Source organism: Camellia sinensis, chromosome 2 (assembly GCF_055761805.1).
Source record: "Camellia sinensis isolate YWXY chromosome 2, ASM5576180v1, whole genome shotgun sequence".
Taxonomy (NCBI): Eukaryota; Viridiplantae; Streptophyta; class Magnoliopsida; order Ericales; family Theaceae; genus Camellia; species Camellia sinensis.
This window is the reverse complement of record NC_138962.1, coordinates 219,893,387-219,910,157: the sequence shown is the minus strand read 5'-3', so window position 1 is coordinate 219,910,157 and position 16,771 is coordinate 219,893,387. Positions and strand designations below refer to the sequence as shown.

The 16,771-nt window shown below is 34.1% G+C and overlaps 1 protein-coding gene and 1 pseudogene across 23 annotated transcripts; both read left to right on the top strand.

Annotated features, from left to right (window-relative positions):
• Positions 1-383: 383 nt before the first annotated feature.
• On the top strand, positions 384-16,191 carry LOC114269869 (uncharacterized). 23 transcript variants are annotated; one of them, XM_082917059.1, is made up of 10 exons: positions 384-717; positions 905-986; positions 1,382-1,999; positions 5,256-5,339; positions 11,457-11,546; positions 12,089-12,156; positions 12,471-12,591; positions 12,718-12,851; positions 14,134-14,376; positions 14,493-14,749. In XM_082917059.1, the coding sequence occupies exons 1-3, from the start codon at positions 529-531 to the stop codon at positions 1,996-1,998; spliced, it is 888 nt and encodes a 295-aa protein (XP_082773185.1). In that variant the 5' UTR covers positions 384-528; the 3' UTR covers position 1,999; positions 5,256-5,339; positions 11,457-11,546; positions 12,089-12,156; positions 12,471-12,591; positions 12,718-12,851; positions 14,134-14,376; positions 14,493-14,749. The 23 variants fall into 23 exon arrangements, 21 of the variants coding, with proteins under 21 accessions (XP_082773185.1, XP_082773169.1, XP_082773172.1 ...); XM_082917050.1 differs by adding exons at positions 7,556-7,619; positions 7,787-7,883 and having other exon boundaries at positions 413-1,999; XM_082917047.1 differs by adding exons at positions 7,556-7,619; positions 7,787-8,004 and having other exon boundaries at positions 413-1,999.
• LOC114269886 (small nucleolar RNA snoR74) lies at positions 6,437-6,543 on the top strand (annotated as a pseudogene).
• Positions 16,192-16,771: the final 580 nt, after the last annotated feature.

The following is a 16,771-nucleotide window of genomic DNA, read 5'->3' as shown; positions in this document are numbered from 1 at the left end:
TATTTTGCAATTGTCAATCGCCACCTATTATTTGGAAAAAAATAATATTTATTTTTGATATTTTTAAATATACAAATTATTTTTTTAGACCACAATGACAAATTATTTTTTGAATTGAATTTTAAAAAGAGTTTAGTTATGAGTTTTGAGTAAAATTTTTTAGTTTTTTTTAAAACTCATAACCAAACAAATTTTCTCTTTTTAAATCATAATTTCAAAACTCACAAATTCAAAATACAACTCTATTTTTAAATCATAATTCTAAAATTCTACTATTTGATAAAATTTTTAAAAAAGTTATTAAAAACCAAAATTATGCATAATTAATTTTTTTTCACAAATGACAATTTCTTTCTTTCTAACTATAATCATACTCCAAATACATCCAAACACCGCCTTAGTTTTTTTTTTTTGGAACGGAACCGCCTTTTCAGAAACGCTTTCTTTCCCTACTTATACAGTAACAATGTCCCTGCAATGGGAGATCCTATTCCTTTGGAACCCTAGGTTTTATTGAAGAAGAAGAAGATGATGATGCATCGTAGCAACCCCAATCCTCCCTCCTCCTTCGATGACCAGGACGAGGATCAGCGAGTCGGTCTGCAACGGCTCTCACCATTACCACCTTTTTCTCCATCTTCAAAACTCGTCTATTTTTGTCTAGCCGACTGTAACGGCTTTCATTGGTATCCTCTTCGAGTCTCCTCCGACGTAGAGGTAAAGCGAGTCGGTCTCCAACTTGTTATGGAAATTGCTCATCCTGTTCCTGACCCATTTATATATTCTGAATCACCACCACCGTCAATCTCATCACACTCACCATTACCACGACCACCTTCTTCTTCAAAAATTGCCTATATTTGTCTAACTGATATTGATGAGTCTTATTGGTACGCTTTTCAAGTCTCCGAGGACGTCGACCATAACAATCAACAACTTCCCCACAACAACCCTCGTCTTCCTTTTCACCAAGACGACTATGAAAGGTATGATTTTGGTTCTGATCAATTTCTCAAACCCATTTTGACTGCAAAATTGCTTACTTTAAGTGGTGCTAGCTGGGTGATTCACAACAGTTCATTATACCAGTTCGTTCGTCAATGGAGGAATGACAAAAAGGGAAATCAATTGGTTCGAATTGACCTTGGTAATAATCCTATTGCCAAGAAATTAGACATCTTTCCTCAATTGCCTCATGCCCTAGGGCCACGTATACACACTTTGGTTCTGGATGACAAGTTTTATTGCTTGGGTGGTTTAGAACCACCACCATCACCATGGGCCATGGCTTTTGACCCGAGCCTAAATCAATGGGAGTCTCTACCTAACCCCGCTCCTTTTCCACCTTTTCCAATTATGATTAAACGTATATTCTCTGCAGCTATACATGTTCCCAAGCCATGTATTGTGGTGGGTTGGCCTGAGGATCGTGTCCTCCGAAGATACTATGTTAATACCAAAAATTGGGTGAGTGAAGAGTTTGAAATACCCAAGACCCGGTTCTTTGGTCCAGATGACTTAATGGGACCTGCATTGGCTGTTGACAGCATGTTGTATTGGTATTCAGCTCGAGACACTACTGCATGCCTAATTGGGTATGATTTAATGAGAAAGACATGGTTCATGGGCAAGTTCAATGTCCATGACTATGGACGGTCTTACATACCTGAGCATACTGGTCCTCCTCCTCCTCCGAGCTTGGCCCATCTAGGCAGTGATAAGTTCTGCTTGTTTTGGTTTTCTGTGGTGAAGTGTCATCCCAATCCAACAACCATAACAGAGGAGGATTCCTTGACCAAGGACGAGGACGAGGATGAGGAGTACGTGGAGGAAGTGGAGGAGGAATCTCTTCGCATTCACTGTATGAAACTCCGAGTTACTAATGGTAGCCGTCGCTTGAGAAGTGGAATATTCCCCCTGGAAATCTGTTCCATTTCATGCCAGTCTTACTTGGTTGCTGAGAATGCAACTTATTTCTGTGACGGCTTGGTGGTTTAATGTAAGCCAACAACTTCTTCTTGTTACTTTTACCTACTTGTTCATTTGTATTCTTCTTCTTGTGAGAAAACTTCTTTTGTTATGTTGGTTTGGTTATATGTAATAATTCTTTTGTTACTTTTCCACAACGAATAATCAATTAGGCTTAAACTTGCTTTTTTGGACTGATGTTAAAAACTAATTGCAATGCTTGCTTCTCATACTGAATATAATGCCTAAATAACAAAAACAAACAATTCTCAACGCAATTGATCCCAATCAAAACCAACCATCCTATAACCCAATGTTATTGGTTATCAGGTAAAATATATTAAACATCTTTTGAGAGTAACAATCCATGAGATTAGTGTAAGATTGGTTATCCAGTGATTGTGAGGGGATTAACAATCCATGAGATTAGTATAAGATTGGTTATCCATGATTGTGAATCGTGGATTAATAATCTCAATCCTATACTATAATCCGTCCAATCAAACATGCCTTTCATGGATTATTTGATATGCTGGAGATTCTTCTTGCCTGTGAAAGTGTTATCTCCACCCTACAAAGCAAATAGGTCAGTTTGCAAGGAAACATTTGCTAGGCATGCTTAAAATTTTATGCTAGAGTCTGTGATATACCTGGAATGAGGAAGTGGTTGCCTTTTTAAGTTCCAGTCATACAACACTGTTTTGGTTGGCATGTTTAAAAACTTATGCCAAAGTATGCAGTGGTTTCCCTCATTAGGTGCTTTATAGTCAGTTGTCTCACATGCTTTGGATCTATGAAAACATTACAAATTTAACCTTTGTATCAATTTTGTATTTATTGGTTTCTTGGCAGTTGATGTTGCGTAGGAGTTCTAGGTGCTTGTTTTCTTGCTAATAGTGAGATTGGTAGCATGATTGGTGCTTGTTTTCTCACAACCTTTTTCTTAACTCATCTTTGTTGAACAAGTGCACCTTGGGAGGCTCCGGAAGGTCTAGAAATGGGTTGTGGCCGATGCGGAATTGGTGTTTGAATTTTGATCATTGATTGTAGATTTTCTGGTTTGGTTTGGGGAAGTACCATTGCTTTTTCTTGACTCATCTTTGGATTGTGGTTGCTTTGGTACTGAATTGTGGCAGTTTCGAGGCTTTTCTAATGGTGTTTGGAGTTGAGCTTGTAGGTTGATTGTTGATTTTCTCATTTGTCTATGTTCATTGCTGTTTCAAATTGTTCAAGACCCACAACCTTTCTCAACTCATTTTTGCTGAACAAGTGAATCTTGGGAGGCTTTGTAAGGTGGTCCACAATGGGGTTGCAGCTACTTTGAGTTAGGACAATCACTGTTACAAGGAACTTCTGCTGCCTTGGGATCTTTTCAAGGTGTTTGTTTTGTTTAGGCTTTAGTGGTCTGTTATAGGTGTGTCTGGGGATTGTTTGCTGTTAGTGTTTTTTGTGTTTTCCTTTTAGGTGCTTTGTTGATTCCTTTTCAACATTGTGCTGGTTTTATTCTGTTGTATTGCATCTCCATAAGTTCTTGTGATTCCTTTTTTTCGCTGACCAATATAAATGAAGCATTACACTACTACAATAATGGTTAAAGGTCACACTTAAAAATTTAAAAAGATCTTAGTTTATATAGAAGTATAAGTATAAAAGATCTGAGTTTATATAAAAGCGTGATTGAAAATATTCACCTTGCTTGTTTCCACTTTTCAAAAAACACTTTTCAGAAAATTTTATTTTTTTATTTTTCGTGTTTTTTTTGTTTTTACTGAAATTTTTTAAAATATTTTAAGCGATTTTTTTTACTTTTTAGACACACCTAACATAAATACACCTAAAAAGTAAAAAAACTGTAAAAAAAATCTTTTAAAAATTCACTAAATATCAAAAATACAAAAAAAAATACAAGAATTCAGTACATTTCTTGTATTTTTATGTATTTATTAATTTTTTAAAATATTTTTTCACAAAATTTTTACTTTTTAGATACATCTAAATAAGGTGCATCTAAAAAAGTAAAAAAAATGTTTAAAATTTAAAAAATATTCATTAAAAATAAAAAAACACGAAAACCAAAAAGGTTAATTTTCAAAAAACTTAATTCAAAAAACTCAAACCAAACGCACTGATTAGTTTTTATTTTTTATCTCAGTTTTTAAAAAAAGCATGATTAAAAATATTACTCTTTTTATTTTTTTATCTCACTTTAAAAAAACATGACTAAAAATATTAATTGTGTCTTTTATCAATTTTGTGTTTTTTATTTCAGTTTTTTTAAGTGAAGCGTGATGGTATAGGTATGTTATAAAAAATTGATACATAATTTTTAATCTTGGTCTTATAAAGAACTGAGATTGAAAAAATTATGTTGCATGTTTTTTTCGTCAAAAGTCAAGACTGGACTGAAGAACAGTCGTGCTCTCTTAGTATTCCTCTCATTACCATCGAAGGGATTTTGATGAAAAATCTTCGACTATCACCACCGTCGTCGAAGATCCAATCTCCGTCTAATGAGCGAGCACCACCATCGAAAATCCCTATCCCCTATCGAAATCTCAAACTCTCTCGTTTTGTTCTAAAGCTGCTCCTAGGGTTTGGATTCAGGACATAGTATCTAGATATTGGTGAATTCTCTCCAATCCTCTCTAATTCATTGTTGATCATTATTGAGAATCAGATGAATTCTCAGTTTTTGTGTACTTCCTTTCTCATAGAACTAATCCTCTCTCTCTCTCTCTCTTTCTCCACTACTGGAAAATTGACTTTTTGCTTCTATTTTCTTGTGACCACCTATTTAGCCGTGGGAAAAAATATATTTGGGACAGCATAATATGAGACAAAAGCAAGTGATGGTGAAAGGTCCCAATTTATCAGTTACTTTAAGCCTCATTCAGCCTGTAGGAATGCAAGGCCTAATTTATTTCTCCTATTTCTTTTTATTTATTTGCTCCATTCCCAGTTTTGCCCTAGATAGGCATTAAAACCATTGGGATTCGACATCGCTCTCTTTCTCTCGTCGTCTAAAGAACACCGGTATGAATCTTTGTCTCTCCCGTTCTCTCAATCTTTGACTCTCTCTCTTGATCTCGATCTCGATCTCTCAATCTTTCTCTTGATCTCTGTCTCTCTCTCGTACAATATCGTTCTCTCTATATCTACGTACACATTATCTGACCTTTTTTAGATAATTTTTCTTCTCCTAAAAATCTCTCTATACAAGTATATATATGAATTTATATATGTATCTCTATGTATTGATTAAATAGTCATCCTTATTTTACTTTCAGGTTCTCGACTGATCTAATCATTGATTGGCGGCGGTGGAAAAATCAACTCATTTGAGAAAAGAAACCCTACCTTTCTCATTGGAGGTAAGCTCTAATCTATTTGTTTACATGTTTGTTTTGGTTTTGATCTTGTTTAGATTTGTATTGAACAACTCTTTATTAGCTTTTTGTTTACTGTTTAGGAATTGATTTCAATTTGTTAGCTTTTGTAGTTTGAATGCCATGTTTATTGACAAATGTGTTCAGTTAACATACAGTTAATGTGTTGACTATTGTTGATGCTGTGATTGATTGCTGCAAATTTCAACATAGACGAATGGGAAATTAGTTTTTGTTTCCAATTCCAAAAAGAGTAGGAGTATAAACTCTAATTATTTGATGAATATTTTCCCCAAAAAATAAAATAAAAATGATTAGATGATTACAACTAAGAGAATATATTTTATGATAAAGAGTTGCTATAGTTTACATCTTAAAACTAGAACTAGAACTAGAACTAGAACTACAAGACAATTGGGAATACATTATATAATATAAGCAAAGACGTTGTAAGGTCTTTATTGATGAAAGCTTCAATCTATTTTTCTCAAATTTTTGAATTTTTTTAATGTAAAAATCTACGTGTCATATTATTGGTTCTCATAAATTTTTTTTCTTTTTTAATTTTAATTATCATTATGGCAATACCTTTCAAATTTTGTCCATTAATTGGAATCTTTGGAATTTTCAACAATATGGAAACTTTGTATTTCTTAAATTGATGATGAAAATCTCAATATATGTTTCTTAAATTGTTAGTGACAATTGATTTGTAAACCACTTGTTTTTCCTTAATTGGATAGTAAATTGAAATAAAAAAATTTGAGGACTTCTTGTTTTTTCCTTCGTAGATTTTTTGGTTTTTGCTTTAGGGGACTTCTTGTTCTCCTTTGTACTTCTCTTTTCTCCTTTTTAATAAAATTCTTCTTTTATTGCTGATCCAAAAAATTTTGAAATAATTTTTTTTATGATATAATTATAATAATAATAAAAAAAGTTCTGGCTTTTGAACATATTGTTTAAGAGAGGATTTTTTTCTTAAACTTGAGTCCTGTTTCCTCTTCTTCTTGCAGCATTTCTTCTTTAAATAGCTAGAAATTTAGCATCAGCTTTGTGTTGTCTTTAAATTGTATTAACTTGATGAAAAAGTAGGGGCCTGTTGCCTTCTTGTGGGAAATCATTTTTTTCATTGTTATTGGGTGAACCTCTTGAGTAGATGATTGAAGGTTCAGTAAATGATGGGACATTATAATCAATTGAAGATGAGGGTATTTATAAGAGTAAGAAATTAATAACAAAAAAACAAACAAAAAACAAAAGCTATTTATTGGTATTTGTGTTTCTTGAAGCAATGAAGTTGACTTGGCATTTTGTAGATTATAGTGTGGTTGACTAAAATATTTTAACGGATATTTGGGTTGGGAAATTTGAGACATGGAATTTTTATCTTTTTAATAATGTATGTGTTAATGATCATTAGTTTAGAATGTTAACTACTACTACTTTTTGTGTTTGTTAGTTTTTTTGAGTTTTACTAAATGTGGTTGATTATGATAGTATTATTTTGAGCTTTTAATCTTCATAAATACTCAATTGCTCATTTTCTTCAAAAGTTTCATGGGAAATTACTGGGCCATTGGTTTTATTTGGTGTGCTTTATGAACTATAATGTGTTCTTCAGATTCAGTTATACTGTGTTGGTAATAAAGAACAAATAGGTAAACACGGTTTCTATTTGGAAATCATGGATAGATTTCTCATTTAGTTGCCAAATGAACTTCTATTTCAAAATTTTTCAATTGTTCCACTCCACTATTGTTGAAGTGCTCCATTGCTTTTCGTGTAGCTATGTTCCTATGTTTGGAGAAACCGAGTTTGATCCGATTCAACAGTTTCATTCAATAGACATAGAGGGGCAGCTTGATGCTCTAGGCAGAGCTGTTGATGCTGTTAAGGTTACCGGCACTATCAAGGGTTTTGCTGCTTCTGTATCTCTGTACCAATGTCATTTCTAATTTTCCTAATATAGTCGAAGATGTTTTATTAGATCAGATATGTTGGGCTCAGTAATGAACCGCCATATTGTGTCATGAAGTTTCTTCACAGTGCCAAATGTGGCCCTGGTTTTCCGTAAGATAGTATCTTTATAGGTATTATATGGTCAAATTCGAGGTCAGAAATTAGCAACCCATCATTGGGGTGTGTTTGCATGTGCTATCTGCAAGCTGAGGCTAATTTGTAACACATTTTCTTTGTTCCAGAATTTATCTAACTTCTTTGCTGAAATTTTGATTGTGAGCTGGCTGAATGCTGTCATCATGAGAGGTATATTGATTAGTAATGGTGCCTTATAATTTTAGTAGTATACTGTTTTCCCTTTCTCACTATTAGACCTTTTTCAAGGTGAGCTTATTGGCCAATGGGCATACTTTCTGGAAAGTATTTCTCACCTGATGCGGGTCCAGTTGATGCTCGTTTGAATCTTTTTGAAGGTTGAACACCAACTTACACTACTAGAAAAGGAGGCTTAAGACATGGAACTTTTTGCGACGGTTTGAAAATCGTCTCAAAAAGCAAGCTTTTGCGACGGTAAAAAACACCGTCATGAAAGTATTATTTTTGCGACGCCAATTGACTGTTGCAAAAATAAACACCATTATTACGAACGGAAAATCCAAAACCGTGGCAAAAAATAATATTATACGTGACGGTACGTTACCTGTCGTACATTTTTTTTCTTCATTTTGTGGCTTTTTTTTTTTGGTGTGACGCCTTTTGTTAGTCAGTCGCAAAATTTTTTATTTTTGCTCATTCGTGATTGTCCTTAAAATCGTCGCAAAAACTTAATCCCTAATTTTTGTTTCCTCTCCCCCACCCACCTCCTTCCCACTCACCGTTTCCTCTCCCCCACCCCCCCTCTTTCCCACTCATCCCTAAACGTCCAGACTCCTCTTCGGATATAAAAAAAAAAAACTTTCTGTCTTCTCAGCCTGCCCTAATTTCACTCTCTCTTGTGCCCAGTCCTCACTCTCTCTCTCTCTCGCAGCGGCAACAACACCGGCATCCAGGTAGCCCTCTTCTTCTCTCCCCTCCTCTCCTCTCCTCCCCTCTTCTTTCCTCTCGCCCTCGCTCAGACCCTCACAATCTGTCGCTCGCTCTCGCAAACCCTCACAGACTCTCTCTAGCAGCGGCGGCGACTTCCCACCGATTCTCCCTCCGACATCCATGTATAGCTCTCCTCTGCTCTTCTTGTTCGTTCTCTCTTTTTTCTCTTCTTTCTCCTTCGTTTATCTTTGAGCTATTGACATTAACAGGTCATTTAGTTGATTGAATAATTTTGATTAAGAATAAAATAGTATGAAAATTGACATAGGTTTGATCTAAACTATTTTTCTAGTTAAATCCAATGAATAGGGTTTGAAGGTAGCCAGATTTTGAGGTGTATGCATAAGCACCACCTCATCCACCCAATTACATTGCTACATTAATTTTATTTCAAATTTTTAAATTTAATTTTGCAAAATGTCAAGAGAGGCTTGCATTTTGGTGTTCTTGCTCTGTTTTTTTGTGCATTTTGGTGTCCTTGCTCTGTTTTCATTTTTGTGATTGATTGGTCCATGTAAGTTTTCATTTCTCTACAAGCCCATGTCTAATTGGTTTTATCTTTTTATTCTAAAAAGTATTTATTTGTATATTTCTGATAATCTGATTGTATAGGTGCATATGAATAGCTTATATATATACCATATGTGACGCAACGGAATACACGGGGACTAGATATTGTTCTAGTTGACGAAAGGGGCTCTCGAATCCACGAGAAAAATAGAACTTTGAATCCACAAGGAAGAGAAAATATCTTAATATTATTGATTGAATGAATAAAAGTTGTCTTTGCCATGAGGCTTACATAGCTATTTATAATAAACTAAATTTAATACTTGTAGGAAAAGTAATTCTAAAATAAACTAGGAAACTTAAATCAACACAAATTGAAAAACCTAAGAGAATATGAAAGTAAGATTCTAAACTATTTAAAATCCTAGTCAAAATCTAATTTTAAAATAATAAAATAAATAAATAATATATCAAAAATATTAAAACTAAAAATATAAAAATTCTTAAAATCTTGTCCTACATCAATATGTCATGTGAACTTCACTGTGATGAAAGCAATTTTGCTCTTATCATGCCTCGCTATGATCCTATTTTGGGTGCTCAATCTTTTCCGTCAGTATTTATCTCCTTGGCAGTTGTCACTTGATTGACGTAATAAAAAGAAAATAGCTTTTAAAGTTTTCTTGATGTAATTTTGACATTTTCATCAAAGAGGCCACAATTTATTCAAGAGAATTGGGAGTTTCATTACACAATTTTATTTTATTTTTAATTAATTTCTATCATATTGTTCAATTCTGAATGACAATTCTTTATGATGATGACGAACTTCCATATCTAGACTAGAACTTGAAACAATGATGAGAATCCAATGTTTGGCAATTTAGTCTCTTGTTCGTCTCTTCAAAAAGTCCAAAAGAAGACACTCCAAAATTCAACCTGTACTCTATACTTGCTGTCTCTTCTGCTTTATGGTTTCTTCTCTATTTGGCTTTCAGAAGTCCAAAAAAGGTGGATGCAGAAGTTGAACCAACTCCCACCTCTCTCTCTGTCACTCTCTCTAAAGTAGGTGGACCCAAAAATTAAGCAACCTCTCTCTCTCTTTTTATGTGAAAAATTAGGCCACTCTTTAACAAAAGTTAGTCAGGTAACATTGTATAAGGGTTGGCAGCCGAGCACAATGTAAAATACTTGACAGTCCATGTGAGATTTCATAGTTACACTATAAAGTACCAAATAATCACATGATACGATTCATACAAAAAGATGATTTGATTTGTACCTGATTTTTAAACCAAAATAATTAATTTAAAACCGTTCCCAAGTCATGGAAGATATCATGGCTATTAGCTAACCTCACATTACATGCTCTCTTTTTTTATGCTCTACCGGCCTGCTCAACTTTTACATAAATTAGCCGCCTCTCCCTCCACTTTTGTATTATGGTGACAACATCAGCACATGTGATTCATATTCCCCCCCTCCCCTCGCTTATCCATGACTTGCAATGCTAACATTCTCTATTAGCAGTACCACCAAATTAATAAACCTCTTTTCACAGTTTGCTGATTAATTATTCAATAACCTTGTTTTATGCAGCTTATTAGAAACTTTTTACATTTATTTTTGTTTCATCAAAGTCTTGCTGCAATTCCTGCCTATGGTTTATATATAGTTTGGAAAGGATGTAATGTATTACTTAAGATTTCATTTTGACTTCAATGTTAATTTCTGAATCAAACTGTCATTCATCTTCATGTAAATTGAATCAGACTGCACATTGGGTTTGTAGAGAGAGAGAGAGAGCTGATTTGGAGAGGAGGAATTTTGATTTTATACGAAGAGAATGGAATAGATATCGTAAAAGAGAATGAGAGAAAGAAAGTGAGGTCACTTGATTTGTAAGGAAAACGAAGATTGGGGCGAGAGAGAGGGAGAGAGAGGATAGGTTTTCTGCTGCACAGACATGCTACAAATGGTGTGTCAGGATATGAGGGCTGTCTAGCTGATATAGAAACACTGATAGTGGTTTTTAGTTAATATTCTGCCTTCTGCTTTTACTTTTATCTGAACAAGTGACATTTTTAGTTGAACTTGTGCATTGCTGGATATGGGGTATCTTGTTAATATGACTCCTTTTGGAATGGCAGATTAGGCCTGAACTATTGTTTACTGTTTTGTTCCTTGGTCTTGGTAACAGATGGACGTAATTGTTTGCTTATTTTAGGTTCTTCAGGAGGGACTACTTACTAATGTTGTGGTTCAAATTCCAAGGGTGCATTTTGTTATTTTGATGGTTGTGATGACACTTTTTTAATGATCATGGGAATGTTGAAAGTGATTGAGCTCTGCAGGATCTGATGCAGCTTTATTGTTGCACCTTTAAATCTAATCTATTCTTTACTTTTCAGTTGTGTAATATATATTGTGCTGCTTTTGTATGATGTTCCCATGGAAAGATATTGAGAAATTGCCATCTACGTTTGAAGTCCCTGTATTTTATTGCAACTAATGACCTCTTTCTCTTTGGCATGCATGGCTTTGTAGTCTTGTGGTATTCAACTCCTCCAGTACTTCATCAATTGGAGAAGTCAAATTGCTATATTCATGGAGCGAGTCTCTTTGAAAGCTTTGCAGGTTTGGGTTTAGAGCTCAGCTCATGTAATTTGGTTACGTTTTGTATTTTGGAAAATGAAGGGGTGCACTATGCCTCCCATGTATTTTGGGTCATGGATGACAGTCCTGGAGGCTAACATCATCCGATGATGCTCCACTTCAATCAATACCATCTCTCTAGACATGTTAAGAACATAAATATTTTTTCTAACCAATTAAGATGGGTATCCCATGAATAAGCCACATTGAAATTCAAGAAAGGTTACCGACAAACGTCTTAGGAAAGTTAGGGACTTTATGTTTGAGGTAAATGAAATTCTTCCAGATCAACATTAAAGTCTCCACACTGGGTATTGGATTTGTCAAAAACCTGAAGTTGTCAATCTGAGTGGAAACTTTTAAAATCTCTACCCAAAGTGGAGGCTTTATGTCATTGTGTAAAATCAAAATATTCTTCAGTTTGATTGGAGGCTTTAAAGAGCTTGTCAACTACTTTACAATGCAAAATGTTCTATAGTAGTTTCAATCTTTTCTAAAACCCCCATGATTGAAACCCGGTGCAGAGGATTTCGGGAAGGATGCTATGATGGAGGATTGGGTAAAGAAGTTTGAGAAGCTTGCTGGGTCTCAGGTATTTTGCTTCAATTCCTGCAATTGGGGTTTAGGGTTTTGTTTAATTCTTTGGATTTTGCAATTATTTGTTTGGTTAGTATTGAAGATTAGGCTTTGTGCTCAACAATCAGTTTTCCAATTGGATTAGCCTTTGTAGTTTGTACCATATGAATTAATAGTACAGTGCCCTCTAAGGGATGCTATAATTTCTTTATTGTTTTCTGGTTAGAGTTTTGTTTAATAGTTGATGCAAATTCCCATGGTTGATTACTTGAAGAAATCATGTCTGTCCGAAAAGTTATCCTTACAGCTTGTGTTGAAAACTTTGTGCAGGAGCATTTCAATAACTTAATTTGGTCCTGATGGTAAAACTTGTTTATTCACCCAAGGAACTTGAGAGAGCTTGTAGACTGGATGTGATTTAGTGGTTTATGGGTGAAATAAGGGCATCTAAGTAGGGAAAAGGCATTCTCCCTGCATGCTTGCTGAATTTTAGGACTGGATGCTGTCATGTATTTTTTTTTTATATTTTATTTATTTATTTTGTTGTGGGGGGGGGGGGGGGGGGGGGGGGGCGCAGTGGGAGGGACAACAGATGCAGGTGGAAGAGAAAGAAGAAAGCTTGGATTGTGGCAGCGTATTATGTGGTGCATGGGGAGAGAGAAATGAATAGACATACTTTTAAAGAGACTATTAAGGAGTCAAAAGCTTGAGGTAATTTTTTTGCATAGCTATGATTTTTGGTGTAAAGGAATTTTTTTTTTCTTGCATCCTCTTTTCTTCTTGTAGATTCCATAGGTGAGCTCAATTTTTGTTTTAGGGCCTTTTTGATCTCTCAATAGTTTTTGTATGAAGTTCGAGCTTAAACGTATTAATGAGAAAAAACTTCATGTATTCTTTTTTATTTTTTTGAAAAGTAACTTGATGAAATCCAAATCTTAGCCAATGTAGTTCATCTTCTTTCCAAAAATAGAAGTGATAATAGTCAACGAAACTTAACACACATGACTAACTAGGCACAAATGACTTGTAGGAAAAGACGGAACTCGAAACCGATTCCTGGTTTTGAATCTAGAGCTTAATTTCCGTTTGTGAAAACTTGTCATTTTGAAACTCTTTTTCCGAATCAAGTGACACACTAACATGCTCAAACGACATCGGATGCCAACGAAACTTGACACACAAGTAACTAGGCACAAATGACTTGTAGGAAAAGACAGGACTCGAAATCGATGCCCGGTTTTGAATCTAGAGCTTAATTTCCGTTTGTGAAAACTTGTCCTTAAGAATTTTTTTTCTAAACCGGTTGACACACTAAAATGGTCAAATGGAGTTAGATGCCAACGAAACTTTGACACACATGACTTGGTGGGCACAAATGACTTGTAGGAAAAGATGGAATTTGAAACTGATTCCCGGTTTTGAATCTAGAGCCTAATTCCTGTTTGTAAAAATTTATTTTTTAGAAACATTTTTCCAAATCGGGTGACACACTAAAATGGTCAAACGTCGTCAAGTGTCAACGAAACTTAACACACACGACTAACTAGGCACAAATGACTTGTAGAAAAGACGGGACTTAAAACCAATTTCCGGTTTTGAATCTAGAGTCTAGTTCTTGTTTGTAAACACGCGTCCTTTAGAAACTTTTTTTTTGAATTGGTTGACACTAAAATGTTCAAACAACGTCGGATGTCAATGAAACTTGACACACATGACTAATTAGGCACAAATGACTTGTCAGAAAAGATGGGACTTGGCCTCTTGACATTGATTATTTGTTCTATGTTTTGTGTCACCTATATTGCTTTTTTGTTGTTGTTAATCTCACATCTATTTCATGTCTACTAGCATGAATTAGTAGGGGTTGCTATGTCTGTGTTTAAGCACAATTATTTGGCTAGATTTCTTATTTTGTGTTTATTCGATTATTGTTAGATTATAGCGGAATGTGCTCAATCAATACTTGATTTTAATAGTATTGTTATCATTGTAGGATGTAATTAAAGTTTCTTTGGATATTTCACGTATACCAACAGTCCAATTGATGTAGGGACTTCTTATTAGTGACGATCTGTTGTGTGAAATTGATGGAGTTCTAATTGAGCCCAAATATTGCAAAGTCTTTATCTTAAAAGCAAAAAAACCAGATGCTCGTTTGGAAACACCATCCTGAGGTCTAAGAACTGTTGGAAAAGTTGTTGGAAGATGCATTGTGTGGCGCTTGTTTTATGTACATGTAACAATCTTATTTATTTATTTCTTGAAATAAATATAAAATGTTTTACATTTTTTTTTAAGTTTGAAATTAATTATATTGTAAATAATTATTTTATTTTTTTGTTTCTTTTGCAGATGTTACCCTTTTGAGTACGTGATTGTATATTCACATATCGATATTAGAGTTTATTGTTGATAATAAAACAAGCTATTAATATATATGTTTTTTTTATTTGTATTGTCGATACTTTGGTTTTGCTTTAGATACAAATTTGAGTTTTTGAATTATCAAAAATTATTAGTATAGTTGGATGATGTTTTATATATTTTTATAAAGAATGTTTGGTTAACACTGTATCATTACAGGGTACATATATATTATTATTCATATATATGATTTTGTGAATGTGAATATGGATGTGTGTGGATGTGGTTGTATTTTATTTTAGAAAATATTAATAATTTGTATAGGAAATGAATTAATAAAGAAAAATGCTTTAGGCCTCGAAATTTTAAGGCTCGAATGCCTCAAAATTGTTTTTTTTTTTGGGCTGTGTTGGTTTGATTTGATTTGATTTTTTTTTATTTTTTATTTGACAAAGGTGGTTATGTGTAGGGGTGCGCTAAAAAACTAGACATCTCATATCTACTCAGCCTGTGTGGTTTGATAAAGTGAGTGAGTTGTGTTGGACTGGTTGGGTGATGTAATTGACTTAGAGTTTTGTATGAGTGTATACTATATTTTTATTTCAAATTAGGAAGACTTAGAGGAAATTGAAAATCAAAGCCATTTCAATTTCCTTCAAGTCTTCTTGATTTGAAATAAAAATATAGTAGTGACTCGTACAAAATTGTACAAAATTAACAAATTTTAACCAGCAGTCTAACTAATTAGTCAATTTTATCACCAAACTAGTTCAATCCAACCCACTCACCTTATCAAATCACACAAGCTGTAACTAATTAGTCAATTTTATCACCAAACTAGTTCAATCCAACCCACTCACCTTATCAAATCACACAAGCTGAGTTGGTGAGGGATGTCTAGTTTTTTAGCACATCCCTACACATAACTACCATTCAAAAAAAAAAAAAAAAACCAAACTAAACCAAACCAAACCAACACAGCAAAAAAAAAATAAAAATGATTTGAGGCATTCGAGTCTTGAAATTTCGAGGCCTCTGGCACGACTGATTAATAAAACATATATTTATTTTATGAAAATAATTTTTTTTTCGACAATAATAAATCATTGCTAATGTAATCATCATTTTTTAAACTATTTTATTAGCGATGGGTTAACTTGTCGCATATACATATTAGTTCAATTTTTTAACGACAGTTTAAATTGTCTCGAATACATTATTGATTTAATTATGTCTTTTTGCGATGTTTTGGACTGTCGGTAATAACACTTTTCGCAACGGCAACTACTGTTTCTAAAAAAGTTTTTGGTGACGGCATCATAAACCGTCGCTAAAAGTGATTTTTTTTTTTTCATTTTTTTTTGTGTTAGGTTAAACTGCCGCAAAAATCACTGATTTGCCATCAAGTGACGGTTTGTAACTGTCGCAAATACCTTTTGTCACGCCCCCTTTTGCCACCTCTCATTTCCTGTTGCTATTCTGTTGCAAAAAGTCTTTTGCGACAGCATGTGGACCTTTTGCGATGTACAAGACCGTCGCAAAAGGTCTGGTTTTTAGTAGTGTTGTTTAAATCTTGCAACCTCTTGATGAATATATCTCATTGCTCTATTTTTTTTGCTCAGGGAGGTATTCAGAGGGGGAGTCCAGATACAACCTGTCCAATACTCTTGTAAAAAATGCTACCAAAGTAAGCAAATTGTTCGCACTCTGAGTATCAGATTTATTTTTGTAGCAGTTCAAAATTGAGATACCGAGGAGACAATATATTCTTCTTGAAATTGTGAAGCATTCAACTATGATAAAGAATGGAAAAGATAATCACCAACTTATTTGAGTTTTTCATTGAGCTCAAGATTGTTTGTAGTAAGTACTTTATGCATGCTTAACTTATTTTTTTTGCTGCCATATATTGACATTGCAGAAAAATATGGTCTTCATCCTGTATCTCTTGCAATTGGTATGATAACAATCTCTCTCCTATGCACTCACGATTGCTCACCTCCTTGTATTTCGATCAATTCTCAAAGATTTTACAAAGGCCTTGGCCTAAAACTTGATATTCTAAAACCCATGTACCTTGTCACAGCCGTAGGAATCTCATTGTTGGGGAAGTACTCCCTCACATCTATATGTGCCAATTAGTGCTAGTAAAATTGCCTTTTTTCTATGACTTGTGTGCATGAAATTTCAAAGCTCTACGTGAAACGTGAAATTATTAATCAAACATCAAAATTGATTTTTATTGCATGTTTTGATTGATAGACGGA